The sequence below is a fragment of the Corvus kubaryi genome, unplaced genomic scaffold (genome assembly GCF_017639235.1).
Source record: "Corvus kubaryi isolate FWS band 111438036 unplaced genomic scaffold, C.kubaryi_AGA036_p1.0 37063, whole genome shotgun sequence".
In the NCBI taxonomy this organism is placed as follows: domain Eukaryota; kingdom Metazoa; phylum Chordata; class Aves; order Passeriformes; family Corvidae; genus Corvus; species Corvus kubaryi.
The window spans coordinates 88353-106999 of record NW_024581023.1 but is presented as its reverse complement, the minus strand read 5'-3'; the positions used below and the strand labels follow the sequence as shown (position 1 = coordinate 106999).

At 58.9% G+C, this 18647-nt stretch overlaps 1 protein-coding gene and 1 long non-coding RNA gene across 2 annotated transcripts; one reads left to right on the top strand and one right to left on the bottom strand.

Annotated features, from left to right (window-relative positions):
* Nucleotides 1-2980: 2980 nt before the first annotated feature.
* LOC121661103 lies at nt 2981-5367 on the top strand. Its single transcript, XR_006014841.1, has 2 exons — nt 2981-3261; nt 4999-5367. It is a non-coding gene; the product is annotated as an uncharacterized LOC121661103 (long non-coding RNA).
* A 3356-nt stretch (nt 5368-8723) lies between these two features.
* On the bottom strand, nt 8724-14233 carry LOC121661098 (epiplakin-like). Its single transcript, XM_042020891.1, has 2 exons — nt 14125-14233; nt 8724-11868 (listed from the first exon to the last, which is right to left on the bottom strand). Exon 2 carries the CDS (start codon nt 11825-11827, stop codon nt 8855-8857), a length of 2973 nt encoding a protein of 990 aa, XP_041876825.1. The 5' UTR covers nt 11828-11868; nt 14125-14233; the 3' UTR covers nt 8724-8854.
* Between the last annotated feature and the right edge of the window lie 4414 nt (nt 14234-18647).

The window sequence follows — 18647 nt, the reverse complement described above, 5'->3', positions numbered from 1 at the left end:
CAAGCCCAATGGGAGCTGTGGAGTACATGGAGGAGGGAAATCTTTTACTGTTCCTTGGGGTGAGTGTTCGGTGTGATACGCAGCGGAATTCGTTGCCTCAGGGTGTTTGCAGCGGCCCTAGCAGATTTTAAAGGGATTTTAAAAGCCATTAGGCAAATTTGTGGGAGAAAAATTGATTGAAGGCTATTAACCAGAGACGTAGATGCAGCTTCTGGCTCCAGAGGCTCCGCGCTCTGGATTGCCAGGAGCTGCAGCTGATGAAACACAGCTTGGCCCCTGCTCAGGTCCCTGCGCTTTTCCTCTCGGGATCTGCTGTTGGCAATGGGCCAAAATAGGATGCAGGGACATGGTGGGCTCAGGTCTGAGCTGGGGAGCTGCTTCCAACTTTCTGGGGGGAAATGTTTGGTCTTCAGAGGCACTCTGTGGATCTCCCACATGTTGTTGCTCACATGCAGGACACATCCTTGGCTGGAGATTCCCATGTCCCTGGCCTGGCCCAGCCCAGCAGCTCCTATGGGAATCCTTAAGGTCCTTTGAGGCACATAAATCCCATCCAGCAGCAGTAGCTGGCTGGGCCCTGGATCTCCTCGTTCAAGGTTGGTCACTTTGAGTGCAACATTCCAGGTGTGGGAATCCTTCCGTGGACAGGTGCAGGGGCAGTGGCTGTTCCCGCAGCAGTGACACCTCGTGTGTTACCACTGCTCATCACCCCTGTCCAGACAGCATCCCGATGTCCCACCTCCTCATCCTCAGTGTCCCATCCATGGATTGTTTTTTGCTGGAGGATACACAGCAGCGATACCTGTCCTGCTGTTCCTTTCCAGGCAGGAGGCACACGGTCCTTCCTCCTCTGGTTGTCCCAGCCATCAAATCACCCAAGACAGGAGAAATGGGCTCCGTCCTGGTGAGTGTGACCTCCTGCAGCATCTGCCTCCTGCAGCATCTCCTGCATCAGCCCCTGGCTGCTCCCAGGGCTCCAGCTGGGAATGCTAACAGGGAGCAGGGCCCGAGCAGTGCAGGCAGCCTGTGCTTGACCCCTGCCTGTGACTGCTGTCCCGAGGATATGGGACCCTCAGGCTGCTCCACACCCACATCCAGAGCCCCGGGCTCTGCCTGTCTGGAGCTGAATGCTACAACACAACCCTGCCAGAGTGTTCGGGTGTGCCTGGGTGGGCAGCAGCCTCTGGCTGTTCCAGCCACAGTGTGGCCACAGGCTGAGGGCAGTACCCCCTGTGCTGGCACTGCTGAGGCACCTCGTCCTGGGGCAGTTTTGTGCCTCTCTCTCATGAAAAGAAGGACATTGAAGGGCTGGAGCATGTCCAGAGACAGGAATGGAACTGAGAAGGGTCTGGAGCACCAGGAGAGGCTGAGGGAGCTGGGGGCACTGCAGGAAAGGAGGCTCGAGGGGAGGGAACTTCTCAGTCCCTAGAACTTCCTGACAGGAGGGTGGAACCAGGTGGGGGTCGGGCTCTGCTCCAAGGGCAGGGGGGACAGGACAAGAGGAAATGGCCTCATGTTGGGCCAGGGGAGGTTCAGGAGGGATATTGGGAAAATTCTTCCTGGAAAGGGCTGTGCAGCCCTGGCACAGCTGCCCAGGGCAGGGGGGAGTCCCCATCCCTGGGGGCATTTAACATCCGTGTGGATGTGGCACCTGGGGACAAGGTCAGTGGTGGCCTGGGCAGTGCTGGGGAATAGCTTGACTTGGTGGGCTCAGGGGGCTTTTCCAACCCAAATGATTCCAGGATTCTCATGCCCAGGAGCTGGCTGCATCTCCTTCACCAGCCCCTACAAGGCCATTTCCATTGGGAATCCCCTGGTGTGGGGCAGCTGCAGAGACCTTTAGTCCCAGATTCTGTTCTGTCCCTCTGCCAGCCCCTCTCAGGTTGTCCCTCTGCTCGGTCTCACCTTCTCCCACCACAGTTTGCAGTCAGGGACCCTAGGAAGGTCCAATGCCTCTGGCAGGGCTCCAGGAGGGAATGCTGCTGGCAGAGGAGCTCACCTGGCTGCGCTGCCATCAACCCCTCCTTTCCCCAACTCCTTTCTGGCTGCCCTGAGCACAGGAGCAGGCCAGAGCTCCTGGCTGAGGAGCTTGGGGATCTCAGCAGTGACATTACAGGTCTAAAGGTTCAGGTTTTGGTTTCCACCCAGGATTCTGGTGTGTGGGAGGCCAGGCAGGCAGGATTTGCTGCTGGGGGCGAGTTCTGTCTGCACTGCCCCGGGCGGGCGGCACTCAGAGGGCAGAGCTGGGGCTCCTGTCACCCCTGTCCCCAGGTGCCCTGGGCATGGCTCCCTCCAGGGCTTGGACCAGGACCTCCAGACCCCATGGTGCTGTTGACCCTGGTGGGGCTGGCAGGTGCAGGGGGTCTGAAACGGCTTCCCAGCATGGAGATCTGGAGGGGGTTATCCCACAGGGATGTGCAGCCAGCCTGGAGCTCCTTGCATTATTTGAGGTGGATCCCAGGTATGGATCCCCCTGAGCCCGCTCTGACTGTGAGCTGACAGAATCCGTGGGGGCTTCTGAGCCCCTCTCGGGTCAGTTTGCTTTCATCCCGCTCTGGAACCTCTGCAGGCCCTGGGGTTTGCGGGAACACCCCCAGGCTGGTTCCGTGGGGGCTGGGGAAGCTCCCTGCTTCCCTTCCCCTCTCGCTGCCGGGAGGCCCCTCTTGCTGTGTGTCTATTTTTATCCGTGTGTGATGGATGGGGCCGGGGTGTGATGATGTCATGTGTTGTTGCACAGCTCACTCTGTGTCGAGGTTGAAGGTTTAGGTGCCAAAACATCTTCCCGCTGCTCCGTCTGTCTGAGCACGTTTGTCCGTGCACTCTGGGGGCCAACGTGGCCGGCACAGGACTCCGGAGGATCCATTGGTGGGGCTGAGTTGCACCAGGCTTTAACCTGCCCTGTCCTGCAGCTCCTCACCTGCAGCAGGTGTGGACACGCCGCCGGTGTCAGCAGGTGACTCAGGTGTGTGAATTAGGGGGGTACAGGTCAGCAGGAATCCAACACACGCGATCAGAGCAATCCCGGGAGAGGGGCAGAGCAGTTTTCTGGGACTGCTTCCACATCTGGTGCCGCTGAAAACATCCCCGCCATCCCCCCGGGGCACGGGGCGGGCCTGAGAGCTGGGAGAGGGGCTGCAGCCTTTGGAATGGCTCGTTCTGCTCGTTCCAGCCCTGCCTGTGTTCCTGCTGGGCAGGAAACACGTCTCCAGCTCTTCCTTAAGTGCTTCCAGAAGCGGGAAGGGAGCCAGCGCCTGTGTGGAGGTGAGGCTGACCACGGGAGCCGTGGGCGCTGCTTGGATGAGGGCATTGGCTGGAGCTGACCGCGGCTAAAAATGGGAATTTTGGTCTGAAGCCACTCGGGAAGGCTCACCCACCCTTGGAGTGGGGGGTGCAGGGAATGGCAGCCGAGGGGCAGAACGGGGGCAGAGGCTGAGCCGTGAGTGGGGCAGGGGATGGGTCACGGCAGGTGGGAGAGCATAGCCATGGGATTTGGGACAGACCACGGGACAGGCCACGGGCTGAGGGACAAGCTCCTGGAAAGGGCTGTGCAGCCCTGGCACAGCTGCCCAGGGCAGGGGGGAGTCCCCATCCCTGGGGGGATTTAACATCCCCGTGGATTTGGCACTTGGGGACATGGGTTGGTGGTGGCCTGGGCTGTGCTGGGCGGATGGTTGGACTCAGTGGGCCCAGAGGGGTTTTCCAACCTCAGCAATTCCATGATTCAGTGATTCTCAGGGCAGAGATAACAAAGGGAGTTGGGGGTGAGGGCCCTGAGAGCACTGTCAGCAGCTGCTCGCACCGGAGCTGGCTGGTTGTGTTTTGGAGGACAATTATAGTTGGGAGCAGGCCAGCTGGATTTTGGAGCAGAGTGATTGTATTTGGGAACAGGCCAGTTGGATTTGGGAGCAGAGCAATTGCATTTTGGAGCAGGCTGGCTAGATTTGGGAGCAGAGGGATTGTATTTGGGAGCAGAGTAATTGTATTTTTGGAGCAGGCTGGTTGGATTTGGGAGACAGTTGTATTTTGGAGCAGAGGGATTGGATTTTGGAGCAGGCTGGTTGGATTTGGGAGCAGGCTGGTTGTATTTTGGAGACAGAAAGTTGTATTTTGGAGCAGAGGGGATGTATTTTGGAGCAGGCTGGCTGGGTTTTGGAGACAGAAAGTTGTATTTTGGAGCAGAGGGGATGTATTTTGGAGCAGGCTGGCTGGGTTTTGGAGGCAGCTGTTGGACTTTGCCCATTGTCTGTAGCTGGTCATGCACAAAGGGCACCTGGTTTGTGTCAGCCCCTGCTGGGCCTCAGCAGCTCCTGGGAGAATTCACTGCTGTTCCACAGGGCCCCGGTCAGGGTTTCCTGACTCCTGGCCCCACTCACAAGGGTGGCAGCTGAGCTGGTGGAACTCCTGGTGGGGATGGTGCGGGCACACCTGGTGCTGAGTGTGGCTGAGACCCCGACCCCAGAGTCTCCATGTCCTGAACCCTGTGCTTGGCTGATGGGGAATTCCCTGCTTCTCCAGGCTGTGGTTTCACTTTGAAATCTCTGCTGGTTCCTTCAGCCCCCATCCCTCTGTGATCCCACTGCTGTCCAGGATCCTCCCCAGGACCCCCAAAGGAGCCCCGTCCCCAGGCAGAGTTGGCCGAGGCCCCTGTCCCACTCCCCATGCTGAGGGGACACTGGTGGATGTTGGGGGATGGGATGGGCAGTTCCTGGTGAGGCGAGGAGGGGACAGCCCATGTCACACTTTTGGCAGAACCTCTCCCACCCAGGGAGGATGAGGAGGGAGGACATCGTGACCCCACGAGGACTTTGGGCTGCAGGACCATCTCCTGGCTGTCATGGAGGGAGGAGTTCGGTCATGTCACAGCTGGGGAGTTCCCTGTCCCAACAACCTTTAACACTTTTCTGAGCTTTGATTAAAGCAAAGATGTGGAACCAGTTGAGTGGAAAATTGGACAAAGCTTCATCATAACAGTTTGGTTTGTTCCTTTTTACCTTCCAGGTCAAACCTTTCATGAGGAGAAACGTAACAGATGGAGCTGGTGCCAGGTGTGACCTCTGGAGTTGGGGAGAAGGTGCTGGGGACCCCAGGGCTCCATTGCTGAGCCCTCTCTTTGTGCTGTTGGGACAAACCAGGACAATTTGCACTCCCCAGCAGATCTCAGCAGCAGCAAAGCCAAAAAGGAAACTTCTGTCCCCTGTGACAGCCTGGCTGCTGCACAGGTGGGAGAGAGACACGAGCAGTGCCCTGTCTGCCCCGGAGACTGGAGTGTGCTGGAAGGGGAGTTGTAAGGGGGAACATGGGCTCTCAGAGCCAAATTAATTTCATATTTTTATCAGCAGCTTTGTCAATAAACACCAGGTGCGGTGAGCAGGCTGAGTTGAGGGAGTACAGAGGGCCGGGACAGGTGACATTGAAGCTGGAGGAACAGTCATGGGACCATCAGGAATGGGCCCGAATGCAGAGTCATGCCCTGGAGTCACTGAACAAACAGTTACGCCATGAAGTGTAGGACACAGGGGTGATTAAAGAGGAAAAGGCCTGTGTGGGCTCAGCAGCCTCAGGAGGGACGTGGGCTCAGGGTAATGAGGCCGTGGCATGTTCTCAGCTGCCCCGGGAGGTGTTTCCAGAGGGGCAGATGGTGCTGGCGGCTAGACAGGGCTCCGTGTGCAGCCCGAGCACCAGCCATGCCAAAAACCCACGGATTCGCTGCGGAAAAGGGGCAGAGACACAACTGAGGGAGGAACGCAGAGCAGGAGCAGCTCTGGCAGGACAGATGTGCTGGGAGATAAAACTGCCCAGGGCAGCCTTATCAGGGACAAACAGGGGGCCAGAGTGGGTCTGCTTCAGCTGATGGAGGGGTTTGCATGTGAGGAGATTGGGCTGGATACTCAGAGAACATTTGTGGCTGCTGGAAAAGGAAGGGCAGAGCCTGCCTGTTCCGCATGAAGGTTCCTGGGGAAGGTGCTGCCATCGGAACCCGGCCTGGGAGTGCCCTGCCAGCCCCCTGGGCTGTGTCCAGGTGGGCTGGGGCCTCCAGGGGGGCAATGGGCCAGGCTGGCACCACATCCCACACTCGAAGGCACCGCTGCAGGGGTGTGTGCCCCTGTGGGTCCCAGCAGAGGGACTTTTCACAAGGGCCTGCAGTGACAGGGGACAAGGGGGAACAGCTTTGTGCTGAAAAAGAGTAGATTTAGATTGGATATTGGGAAGAAATCCTTCCCTGTGAGCATGGTGAGGCCCTGGCACAGGTTGCCCAGAGCAGCTGTGGCTGCCCCTGGATCCCTGGAAGTGTTCCAGGCCAGGCTGGACGGGGCTTGGAGCAACCTGGGATACTGGAAGGTGTCCCTGCCCAGGGCAGGGGGTGGAACGGGATGAGCTTTAACGTTCCTTCTCACCAAACCATTCCATGAGTCCGTGATTCTGTGATCAGACTGCAGGGAAAGCTGCTGTGGGCACTGCCCCTGCTTTCCCACTCACGCCCGTGGGCACAGCGAGGGATTTGTTGGTTTCCCGTTCCTTTTCCGGCAGGTCAGGTCCCGTCCTGGAGCTTTTTCTGTCCCCCACCTCTTCTCCCACAGCACTGAGGCGTTTCCCGGTGCATCCGCTGTGGTGCGACATTCCCGCAGGGATGGAGCTCCCGCTGCCCGACCCTTCATTTCTCCCCCGTGCCCCTGGGAGCGCTCGGAGACTGCTCCGATTCGTCCCGTTATGCAACGAGCTTTTAGCTATGCAAATGTATTCAGCGCTCCCCTCGCACAACCTCCTGTTTTCTTTCAGCTGCTTTTTTGGAAATCCAGCACTTCCTGTGGGAGTGCAACCAGAGTCCCCGGAGCCGTCTGGAGCCCTCCCAACCCCAGCTCCCCGGGCAGGCTGAAGCTGGCGCCGGGTCCCTGCAGATCCTACCCCACCCTGGCTGCGAGCCCTCCCTAGCCATCCGACACCACCCCAGCCCCCGGCGTGTCCCGGTGCCAGAGGCACAGGCTGGTGTCCAGCCCCTGCCGGGAACAGGGACGCGGGGGGGCTGCAGTGTCACCTCTGTCCCGTCCATGGCATCAGCTGCCAGCCGGTGGGTGGGACATGGTGAGGGGACGTGGTGTGGGGAAAAGGCACGGACATGGCAGCACCGCCCCAGTGTCCCCACGGTGTTGGTGGCTCTGGGAATGACCGAAACAGCCACCTCTCCTCTTGGCTAGCAGCCCTGATGGGTTTTCCTCCATGACTTACTCCAAATGCTGTGTGAGTCCACGGGAACTTTTAGCTCCCAGGACATCCTGCACGGGAAGTTCCTCAGCCTAGCCACCCCGAGTGTGCAGAATTCCTTCCCTCAGCCTCAGCTGGTCTCATGCTGGACTGGGAATAACCCACGATCCTTGGGCTGGAGAGGACATGGAGCACATGGCTGCTGTGCCATCCACCCTGGGCATTTCTCCATCCCAGGAGTCCACTCATCCTCCCTCTCCTTCCCAGTGCCTCATCATTCTTGTGCTTCTCTGAGTCTTCACGAGGTGGGACAGTGGGATGGGACAAATGGATGGGATGGGATGGGACAAAGGGATGGGATGGGATCGATGAGATGGGACAAACAGATGGGATGGAACAATGGGATGGGACAACGGGATGGGATGAGATGGGACAACGAGATGGGACAACGAGATGGAACAATGAGATGGGACAACGAGATGGGATGGGATGAGATGGAACAATGGGATATGACAATGAGATGGGACGATGGGATGGGATCGATGAGATGGGACAAAGGGATGGGATGGGACAATGAAATGGGACAATGAGATCAGATGGGATGGGACAATGAGATGGGACAACGGGATGGGATGGGACAATGAGATGGGACAAACAGATGGGATGGGATGAGATGGATCAATGGGATGGGACAATGAGATGGGACAACGGGATGGGATCGGACAATGAGATCGGATGGGACAATGGGATGGGATGGGATGAGATGGGACAATGGGATGGGATGGGACAATGAGATGGGACAATGGGATGGGATGAGATGGGACAATGGGATGGGACAATGAGATGGGATGGGATGAGATGGGACAACGAGATGAGACAATGGGATGGGACAACAAGCGCCTCAGGATCTGTTGTCCTTTTCTGTGCTCCCTTCCTAGGAATTTCCAGCATCCTCGTTCCCTCTGTGGAGCAGCGCCCCATGCCCTGCGTGCAGTGTCCTTGTGCTCCGTGGAGGCACCACCGCGCCTGTGGGTGCCCCCAGCCACCTCTCGCTGTCACAGGTGTCATAGCTCTGGCACCAGTGTCCCTCTCCTTCAGTGCTCATGTGCCACAAGTTCCAGCAGCCCAGAGACCCTCGCAGCCCCACCCTGCAGTCCAGAGACCCCTGTGGCCCCATTCTGCAGCAGAACTGAGGGACAGGTCAGGTCTCCATGTCCCACAGCCCCAGATGCTGGCCCTGCTGTGCAGCAGGGGCGGGGTCCCAGCTGTCCTGAACAGGAGGTGTCTGTCCCTCTGTGGCTCTCCTGGGGCCGGGTGTTGCTGCCCACAGCCCCTGCCCTGGGGTCTCTGCCTGCTCCCACCCAGGGCACTCTCCAGCCCACCTGACTTGGGTGGTGGCTCCACGTGTCCCTGTCCTCGGTGAGTGCCTCTGCATGCACAGTGCAGTCCCAAGGCTCCTGGACATCCCCAGAGCCCCTCTGGGAAAGCTCTGCTGGGCAAAAGAAATCTCAGCACAACCAGAGTTGAGACAGCAGGAGTTTAACCAAGCTCCCACCCCACTCCACACACGGGTTTGTCGCTGCTGTGACACACGGAGGGGCATGGAGAGCCAAGTCCCACAGGTGCTCAGGACCCTCCTCTGCCGGCGTCGGTGTTAGTGGTGCCAGGGGTGGCTCTTCTCGCGCTGGGGGCCGGTGGTGATGGTGGTGGTGATGGTGATTCTGTTCACTGTCAGCCCTCCTGAGGGGTAGGTGTCAAGATGCGCCTCCCGCCTGTACTCGGAGACCTGCTTGGAGGACAGGAGCTCCCACACTGACACCCTGTGCTCCTGGGATGGGCCAAAGGTGATGTAGGAGCCCTCAGAACGCAGAAGATCCACGGTGTGTGCAGGAAGGGCCCCAAAGTGCTTCTCGTGGCCGTCAATGGCGAGGCTGCTGGTGATGCTGAGCAGCTCCTGGATGGGGAGTGTCCCCCCACGGTACAGCTCCAGCAGCTCCTGCCTCTTCTCCTCTGGGATGTGGTGGGAGAAGAGCAGGTCCCAGAGGGAGATCTGCCTGCCCTGGAACTCCCCCACTGACACCTCGGCTGTGGTGGCCTTCAGGGTCTCTTCCCAAGCCCTGTCCCCATGCAGGGGGGTGGGTTCAGCCTCTGTGGCTGCTGGCTCTGCCCCGGGCTCATTCACAGGTGCTGCTGGCTCTGCCCTCTCTGCTGCTGCTTCTGCTGCTGCCCGGGTCACAATGGTGCTGGCAACGGTCTTCACCTGCTCCAGGGTTAACTCACCTGCCTCGTACAGCTCCAGGAGCTCCTTCCTATTCTCCTCGGGGATGTAGTGGGAGTGGAGCAGGTCCCACAGGGAGACCTTGTGGCCCCGAAACTCCCCAACCTCAGTGTCAACCACTGTGGTTTTTAAGGCTGTTTCCCATGGTTCCTCTTTGGGGGGATCATCCCCCTCCTCTCCTGCTGCTGTCAGAGTGTCCTGGTTGGAACTCTTGACTGTAATTTGGAATTTCCTGCCTGTAGATTCTTTTTTCTCAATGAGAGTGGTGACAACAAATTTTAACTGCTGCAATGCCAATGTCCCTGCATGGTACAGCTCCAGCAGCTCCTGCCTCTTCTCCTTGGGGATGTGGTGGGAGAAGAGCAGGTCCCAGAGGGAGATCTGCCTGCCCTGGAACTCCCCCACTGACACCTCGGCTGTGGTGGCCTTCAGGGTCTCTTCCCAAGCCCTGTCCCCATGCAGGGGGGTGGGTTCAGCCTCTGTGGCTGCTGGCTCTGCCCCGGGCTCATTCACAGGTGCTGCTGGCTCTGCCCTCTCTGCTGCTGCTTCTGCTGCTGCCCGGGTCACAATGGTGCTGGCAACGGTCTTCACCTGCTCCAGGGTTAACTCATCTGCCTCGTACAGCTCCAGGAGCTCCTTCCTGTTCTCCTCGGGGATGTAGTGGGAGTGGAGCAGGTCCCACAGGGAGACCTTGTGGCCCCGAAACTCCCCAACCTCAATGTCGACCACTGTGGTTTTTAAGGCTGTTTCCCACGGTTCCTCTTTGGGGGGATCATCCCTCTCCTCTCCTGCTGCTGTCAGAGTGTCCTGGTTGGAACTCTTGACTGTAATTTGGAATTTCCTGCCTGTAGATTCTTTTTTCTTAATGAGAGTGGTGACAACAGTTGTCATCTGCTCCAGAGTTAATAACCTTTCATGGTACAGCTCCAGCAGCTCCTGCCTCTTCTCCTCGGGGATGTGGTGGGAGAAGAGCAGGTCCCACAGTGAGACCTGCTTTCCCTGCAGCTCCCCAGCTGGCACACTGATGGTGGTGGACTTCAAGGAGTCATCCAGGTGTGCTGAACAATCGTTTTCATCCTCCCCTGCCACTGCCGCTGCCCTGTGTGGGCTCCTGGCATTTGCCACGAGCTTGGCGTTCGTGGCTTCTGTTCGGTTCACGATGGTGGTGACCACAGTGGCCACCTGCTCCGTGGTCAGTATCCCTGCCCTATACAGCTCCAGCAACTCCTGCCGCTTCCCCTGAGGGACGTATTTGGAAAAGAGCAGGTCCAGCACAGAAATGTTTTGCCCCCGGAACTCCCCAGCAGTGACACGGACGGTTGCAGACTTCAAGGACTTTCTCAACTGTTGCTCCTGGGACTGCGTGTCCTGAGCCGGGGGTGACGCCCTCACCTTGTTATTGGGTTTGGCTGTGCATGAGCCCAGAGCCCCGTTTTCCCTTTCTGCCCCCGTGATGGTGGCAGTGAGGACGGTCATCATCTGCAGGATGGTCATTGTCCCCGCCTTGTATTTCCTCAGCAGCTCTTCTCTCTGGTGGTCAGGGACGTAGCGGGAGAAGAGGAGCTCCCAGACACTGACGCTCTGGCCCTGGAAGAGCCCCACCGCCAGGGTGGTGCGGGCGGCCTGCAGGGCTTTGCGGGCATCCTCGGTCAGCTGGTAGAGCACGGAGCCCTTGTCCATCAGCTGCAGCATGAGCAGCCCCGTGTCCGGGTCAGGCACGCAGCGCTGCAGCAGCTGCAGGTACGTCAGGTTCTCGTGGGTGTTGGGGTCGAAGCAAGTTCTTGTTTGATTCTCGGGGTCAGAGAGGAACTGGCTCATCTCCTGGTCAAAGTAGCCACGCTTGTAGGCCACCTCCACGGGCAGGCGGTGGCTGTGCACAGGGTCAATGATGCCACCGGTGGCGATCTGGGCCTGGAGCAGGCGGATGGCGTGTTCCCTGACGATGAATTCCTTCTTCATGGCCTGGAACAGGGAGATCCTGTGTCCAGTGTAGGGCTCTGTGTACCCTGTCACGGCTCCCTCCGCTGAGAGCAGCTTCTCGTAGAAGTCCCGACCGATGAGTCCCTGAGCCAGCGCCTCTTTCACCGAGAGCTGCTCGTTCCTCACGGGGTCTGTGAGCAGTCCAGACGCTGCCTGTGCCTCCAGCAGCACCAGCGCCGTGCCCGGGGTCAGCAACCCCCTCATCATGGCTTCGTAGATACTCAGCTTCTTGTGCTTGGCCTGGATGAAGACTCCAGCGATGAAGTTACTCCCACCCCCACCCATCTCTTTGTGTTCACCTGCAACCGGGTTACTCCCTGTGCTGCTCGACTTGTTGTTCTGGGAGCATCCACTCATCTTCTGCATCATCTCTGGGGAAGAATCCTGCTCCTGTGGGGCACCGAATGTGTCTGAGGAGGGAGAAACAAACAGAGCCTGTGGTAAGACACAAGTCCGTGTGCGGTTTTCACAGTGGGTGTGGAGGAAACCTCTCCCTGGAGGTGGCCGCAGGAGCCCAGGGAGAAGCGAGGAGTGGCATCTGGGGCTTTGCTGCTCCCTCAGAGCAATCCTAGGGCCAGAGTGCATCTGGGGTGGGCAGAGAGCTCTGGGGACACACCACAGGTTCGTGACAGACACGTGCCATGCAAAGAAGCATAATCTCAGCAGCATGGACACCTTGGCCTCCCTCCAGCCCCCCGAGGACCCACCTGCTCTCTCAGAGCCCGACGCTGCCTCAAACCTCTGGCCTCAACCACTTCTCTCTTCTTTCCTGGGTGACACAACCACCACTTACTTTTGGGCTGATGCCACTGGGTGCTAGCACGAGGCAGGAGCACTGCCTACCCCACTGCTCCCTCCCTGCTCCCTCCCTGCTCCCTGGAGCTGCCCTGGGGCAGGCAGATTTGGCTGGTGGTCTCTTCCCAAGCTCAGGTCATGCCAAGAGACAGCAGTGGCTTCCTGACACAATGCCACAGCCTCAGAGAGGTGCTGGCTGGTGCTGACAGTAATTTTCTGCCCTCCGAGACCGTCGCCCTGGCTGGCCCTGTGCTGGTCACGGGCTGGCTGTGAGCATGGTAGGACACAGGGTGACAGGCACAGCCCAGCACACGGCTCTCCGTGGGGATCTTCCTGGGTGCTGTGGGATCCCACACCACCCTGGCAGTCCACAGGACACAGGAACAGTCTTAGGAATGGATGAGTGGCTGTTCAGATCCACGGGCAGCAGCTGGTCTGAGCTGAGAGAAACTTTCCCTCTGGCTGTGCCGCTGCTGCAGCTGGGGTGGGTCTCTGGGTTCTCCGGGTCTCTGTTTGTTCTAAGGCCACCAGGTGGGCAGAGACCCCAAACCCCATCCTATCACCCTCCTGCCTGCAAAACTGGGCTCTGTATGATTTAATGCAGCAATCACAGACGCATCATGGGATCCCAGGATAGCTGGGGTGGGAAGAGAACTTAAAACTCATCTCGTTCCACCCCCTGCCATGGGCAGGGATGCCACCCACTCACGGGATGTCTCACATGTTGTCACTTGGTCCCCTGGGAAGCCCTGTAAACAAACTTTCAGCATCTCCAACACTGTGCAGTGATGAGGCCACAGTCTTGTAAAAACAGCAGAATCGAAACCCAAAGGATTTCTTTGGGAACACCCATCTCCCGTAAACTGTGGTGAGTGACATTAATAACACGTTTAACTCATTATCAAGGTCAGAGATTAAGTCTCTGATGTTTACCTAACTGATTGGAAAGTCTCTGAGTCATTGCTTTTGATCCATTTAAATATTGGATTGATGCTGGGGCAGATGCATCACGATTGGGGAGAGATTTATCCCAGCAGTCCCAGCCCAGCCCTTGCTCTCCGGGGACCCTGCCCGTGGCTCTGTCCCACCTTGTGCCTCCAGCCCCTGGCAGCCGCTTCTCTCCCTCCCTGCCCGACTCCGAGGATGCAGCTGGGAGGCGATGGGCAGGTTGTGCTGCCTGCTGGGGTGGCACTGGGTCCCGGAGTGCGGTGTCACACCCTGGAGCCAGCGACACCTTTGTAGGACACGGATGTCGTGTGAACACCCTGCACGGCAAAGTCATTTCCCAACTGCAGCCTGTCATTAGCTGGTCTCTAATCAGCCTCCTGATGCCGGGGCTGGGCTGCACACGCAGCTCCCGGGGCAGGGGCTGGCTGGCTCTGCAAGCTGTCGCAGCAGCCCAGCCCAGGAGGCTCCAGTGGAAGCGGTTTTCCAGCCGGAGCGAGCCAGGGTGGCCCCACAGCGCGGGGGTCCCCAGCCCTGCCCGCGCCCCGGGGAGGGGAATCACACCAGTGCCCCCAGCCCAGCCCAGCACTCGCTCGCAGCCTCCTCGCCGGGCTCCGGGCCGAGCCCCACTGCTCCAGCCACGGCCTCCGGCTGTTTCCCTCCCGCATCCCAGTTCAGCTGAAGCATTGGCGACACAAAACACATCACGCAGAGCAGCAGCTCCGGTCAGCCCTGGTGCCACTCGGTCATTTTGTCCCTTCCCAGAAAGGACCAAGTTCTGCCTGGAGATCTCCTGCTCACCCATCCCCAGAGTTTCAGCAGCCACCTCCTCTCCGTGCTGGAGTTTGGGATAGAGGTGAGGTCCCCTCTTCCCGTGCAGGCCCCCTGTGGTGGCCTCGGTGACCCTCAGGTGGGCTCTGTCCTACCTCCTGGACGTATATCCAGAGCGGCTGGATCGCCGGCAGGCTCCGGTCCTCCTCCTCCTCCTCCTCCCGCCGACTGCCAGCCAGGTGAGCAGAGGAGGCAAGTGCCCAATTTAAATCCTTCCCTCCCCCGCCCCTGGGGATGGCAGGGAGGCCCTGCCCTGTGCTGACACACCGGAGCATACCTGGGATACGGACCTGCACTGACCACGGAGCCACAGCCCAGGACCCCTGAGGTGGCAGGGGCTGGGGCACGGGGAGCAGTCCTGCTGCAAAACGTGGGACACGTCTCTTTCCAGGAGGCTTCTGGACTCAGCCACCGCTTTTTTCTGACAGCACAGCTGCTTGTGGACAGCCCTGCCCATGGTCCCAGCTGCCACGGGGGTCTCCACGGATCTGGGCTTGTTGGATCAGCCTTTGCCCTGGCTGAGTCTCTTGGCTGGTTGGGAGCTGCAGCCAGCATCCTGCAGCTGTCCCTGCACCCCAGCCGGGACAGAGACCAAGCCTGTCCCTGTAGCCATGCCTGGGCTGACAGAGAAGGGACAGTGCTGGCCACGGATGTGCATGGGAACACTCGTGACAGTGTCTGTGCTCCTGTCAACCTGCACAGGTGTGTGTGCCTCGGTGTGTGTGTGACTGTGTGGGCTCTGGTGTGACTCTGTGTGCAGGTGACTCCCCGTGAGTGGGGACACGTGTGACAGTGCGTGTGCAAAGTGTGGGTGACTCCCTCTGAGTGGGGACACGCGTGACAGTGCGTATGCAAGGCGTGGGTGACTCCCCGTGAGTGGGGACACGTGTGACAGTGCATGTGCAAGGCGTGGGTGACTCCCTCTGAGTGGGGACACGCGTGACAGTGCGTGTGCAAGGCGTGGGTGACTCCCCGTGAGTGGGGACACGTGTGACAGTGCATGTGCAAGGCGTGGGTGACTGTGAGTGGGGACACGTGTGACAGTGCATGTGCAAGGCGTGGGTGACTCCCTGTGAGTGGGGACGCGTGTGACAGTGCGTGTGCAAGGCGTGGGTGAGGCAGCACGGACAGCTGCCCACAGCCGGGTGTGTGACTGCCCCGCGTGGCCGTGGCTCGGTGCCCCGCGTGCAGGAGGGGCTGCCGGCCCCGGCCCTGCCTTTCCTGGATGTCCTGCTCCAGGAGCACATTCCTGCTCGCGTAGGCGCTCGCCAGACTGGCTGATCAGCACACAGAAAGCTTTTCCCTCTGACTCACCGCGGGGGTTTGGCTCCAGGGAACACACCTGGGCAGGAGGTCCCCTGTCCTCGGGGGAGAGGTGGATACAGGACCCGGTCCTGGTGTCTTCGCTCCCTGCTCCAAAGCCCTTCCCTGCCTGACATCTGCTCTCAGCCTGCCTGATGCTGCACTTGGTAATTGCGGCATAACTGGAACTTCGTTAATTGCATTTCTCTTACCATGGGCAGAGAGTGACAGGACAAGGGGGGGGGGGGGGGGCAGTTTTTAATTGAAAAAGGAGGGATTTATTTAGAGGAAGAAGTTCTTCCCTGTGAGGGTGGTGAGGCCCTGGCACAGGTTGCCCAGAGAAGCTGCCCCATCCCTGGAAGTGTTCCAGGCCAGGTTGGATGGGCCTTGGAGCAACCTTGGGTAGTGGAAGGTGTCCCTGCCCATGGCAGGGGGTTGGGACTGGATGAGCTTTCGGGATACTTCAACCCAAACCCATTGTGTGATTCCACGGTGATTTTGTTGTTTCACGGTAGGTTCAGCCATTCCAGCCGGGCTGCAGCAATGCTTCCTCCTGGGCTGCGTCCTTGGCAGGAGAGAGTGCGAGGGGTGCAGGGTCACCTGGCCTTCTCAGGCAGTAGGATCCCACCTCTCTGTTCGCTCAGCTCCGCTCAGTTCAGCCCAGGCTCCATGCACAGACCTGGCCCATTGAGTGTGGCAGCACCAAGTTACCCCATGTTGGTCCTCCCCACTGTTCCTTGGGCACAGCCATGGCCATGCAGGACACTCCTCCAAAGTGTGCCAGTGGCCCTGGAGCACTCTCTGGAGCTGGCACAGCTCGTTTAGATGCCCCTGAAGTGCCAGCATTTGGCAGCTTCCCTCGGAGGTTTCTTTGCCGCTGACAGACAGGCTGTGCTTTATGTCCTTGCAGTGGATGTGTCCCACGGCACCGGAGCCCTGGTCCCGTTACAGCTGTGGAGAGCACTCTGGGACACTCTCCAGAATCCAGGGCATGACTCCTCTGATCACTTGCATATGTGGGATGTGCCCACAGAGCAGCCACCAGCCAACCGGACCTGCTGTCCCTTGGCTGCCCGGGGCAGCCGGTGTCACCGATGACAAACATCATCCACAGCGAGTCGGTCTGAGCGTCACCTCCTCCGGGCTCTGAGCAGCCCCACCTCCCTCACAGGCACCTCACAGGTGCCTTTGACAGAGCTGGGTCATGTGGAAATGCTGGTGCCTCTCCTTATGCCCCTCCCAGGTCATCCCCTCTCTGGTGGAGAGCCAACCAGGCTATCCCTGAGGACTGAGGGATTAATCCCGAGCTTTTGGAAAGAGCTGCATGGGGAGGATGGGCTATAAGCTGTCCACCCCACGGGGAAGCTGTTCCTTAGGCTGCTCCCAGTCTGTGCCAAGTCCTGGAGACTTCCTGCAGAGGAGACTGTCCAGGGGTGCCAGCCAGGCTGTGCAGACCCGTTGGTGGGTGGATGATGTGGATCCCCGCAGCGCTGCACTGTGGGTTTCAGCTGCGCCGGTGGAGACCTGCAGGGATCCTGGGAGCCGCTGTCCCTTCAAGCAACGCATGGCTTTGCCTGTTTTATCTTCTCCCTCTGGAAGCAGCTGATGTGTCACTGGGGCTGGCGCTGGGCCTTCTGTGCTGTGAACGTGGTCAGAGGTTTGTGACTGGGGCAGCAGCTGCTGTTTGGGTTTCGAACACAGTGATTCCACATGTCACTTTCCTTGAAGTGCCAGGAGCGGGACACTTGTGAGAACACAAATAGACTGTGCTGGGTTGACTGGGGAGAACGTTGGCTTACCACTTTGCTTCAGGCCTGGGGAGTTAGTGGACCTGCAGAGGCCCCAGCTCTCCCCTTCCCTGGGAGCTGGACCATCCGTAGGGACATCCTGGAGTTTCCCAGAGCTGCCCCGTGAGCAGCCAGAGCTGAGCTGCCTGATACCCCCCTGGCACGTGCTCTGGCACCTGCCAGGGCCCTGTGCCTCTGTGCAAGGTGGCACCATAGGTCCCTGAGTGACCGCATGTCCTGTGCGCAGCAGGAGGCAGGGAGGGGACAGCATCACATCTGGGGACAGTTCATGTCACATCAGGAGGGACCTTCTCACTCTCAACAACTCCCTGACAGGAGGGTTCAGCCAGGTGGGGGCTGGGCTCTGTTCCCAGGGAACAAGGGACAGGATGGAAGGAAATGACCTCAAGTTATTGGGAATTATTAATATATATAACACATACTTTTTAAAAATTTTTATTATTATTGTTCTTTTGGGATATTGGGAAAATACCTTTCCAGTAAAGGGCTGTCCAGCCCTGGCATGGCTGCCCAGGGCAGTGGTAGAGTCCCCACCCCTGGGGGGATTTAACAGCTGTGTGAATGTGGCACTTCAGGACATAGGACAGTGGTGGCCTTGGCAGTGCTGGGGGAACAGTTGGGCTCGGGTGTGATTCCATGAATCAGTGGCACTGGATTGCCGGTGCTGCCTCGCTGCTGTGCCCGTGTGGCCTCGAAGCTGTCAGGTGTTAGAAAGGGCTGATGTTTTTATGCTGAAAAGCAACACCAGGTGAGTGCAGGTCTGGGGGAGCCCCTGAAACATTTGTGCGCTGCCTCCGCAGCTCCCTGGGGCACAGAGAGGGGCACAGACCCCGGGGATGCCCCTGCGCTCGCTGACTCACCAGCTGGTCCTGCAGCTTCCCGGGACACACCTGGGCTCGGGCATCCACAGCCCCGCAGCCTCACCTGCCGGAAGGTGTGGGAGTCTTGGCTGAAGCAGCCACGAACCACATCAGAGGGCTGGGAGATGCCTTTCCCAAGGATGTTTCAGCACTGAGGTGTTCGGGGAGGGTTTTCCTTCAGTGATTGATTTGGGAAACCTCCGGTGCCCGAGCTCAGGTGCTGACGCTGCTCCCGGCTCCCTTCCAGCTGGTCCCGGGAGCATTGGTCCCTGAACCTCTGGACCTGTGGCTGCTGAGGGCGTTTTCCTGTGGAGGGTGATGCACAGAGCCTATGCTGGATGTGGGGATGGCAGCCCCTGCACTTGGACAGCCCTAGGAAACATCTGTGCACAGGCAGAGCACGGCAGGGTTCTTATTAATCCACCCCTTGGGGTGTATCAGAGTGAAACGACACTGAATGACCCGTGTATACATGACCAGGGTTATTTTAAAACAATGTGATTGCTTTAATTCCTTTCAGCGGAAAGGAAGGATGTGGCTGTTTTGGTTACCATCTATAAAAATTTAGAAGTATATCGCTTAGGAATGTATATAAGGAGAAGAAGGAAGGAAGGAAGGAAGGAAGGAAGGAAGGAAGGAAGGAAGGAA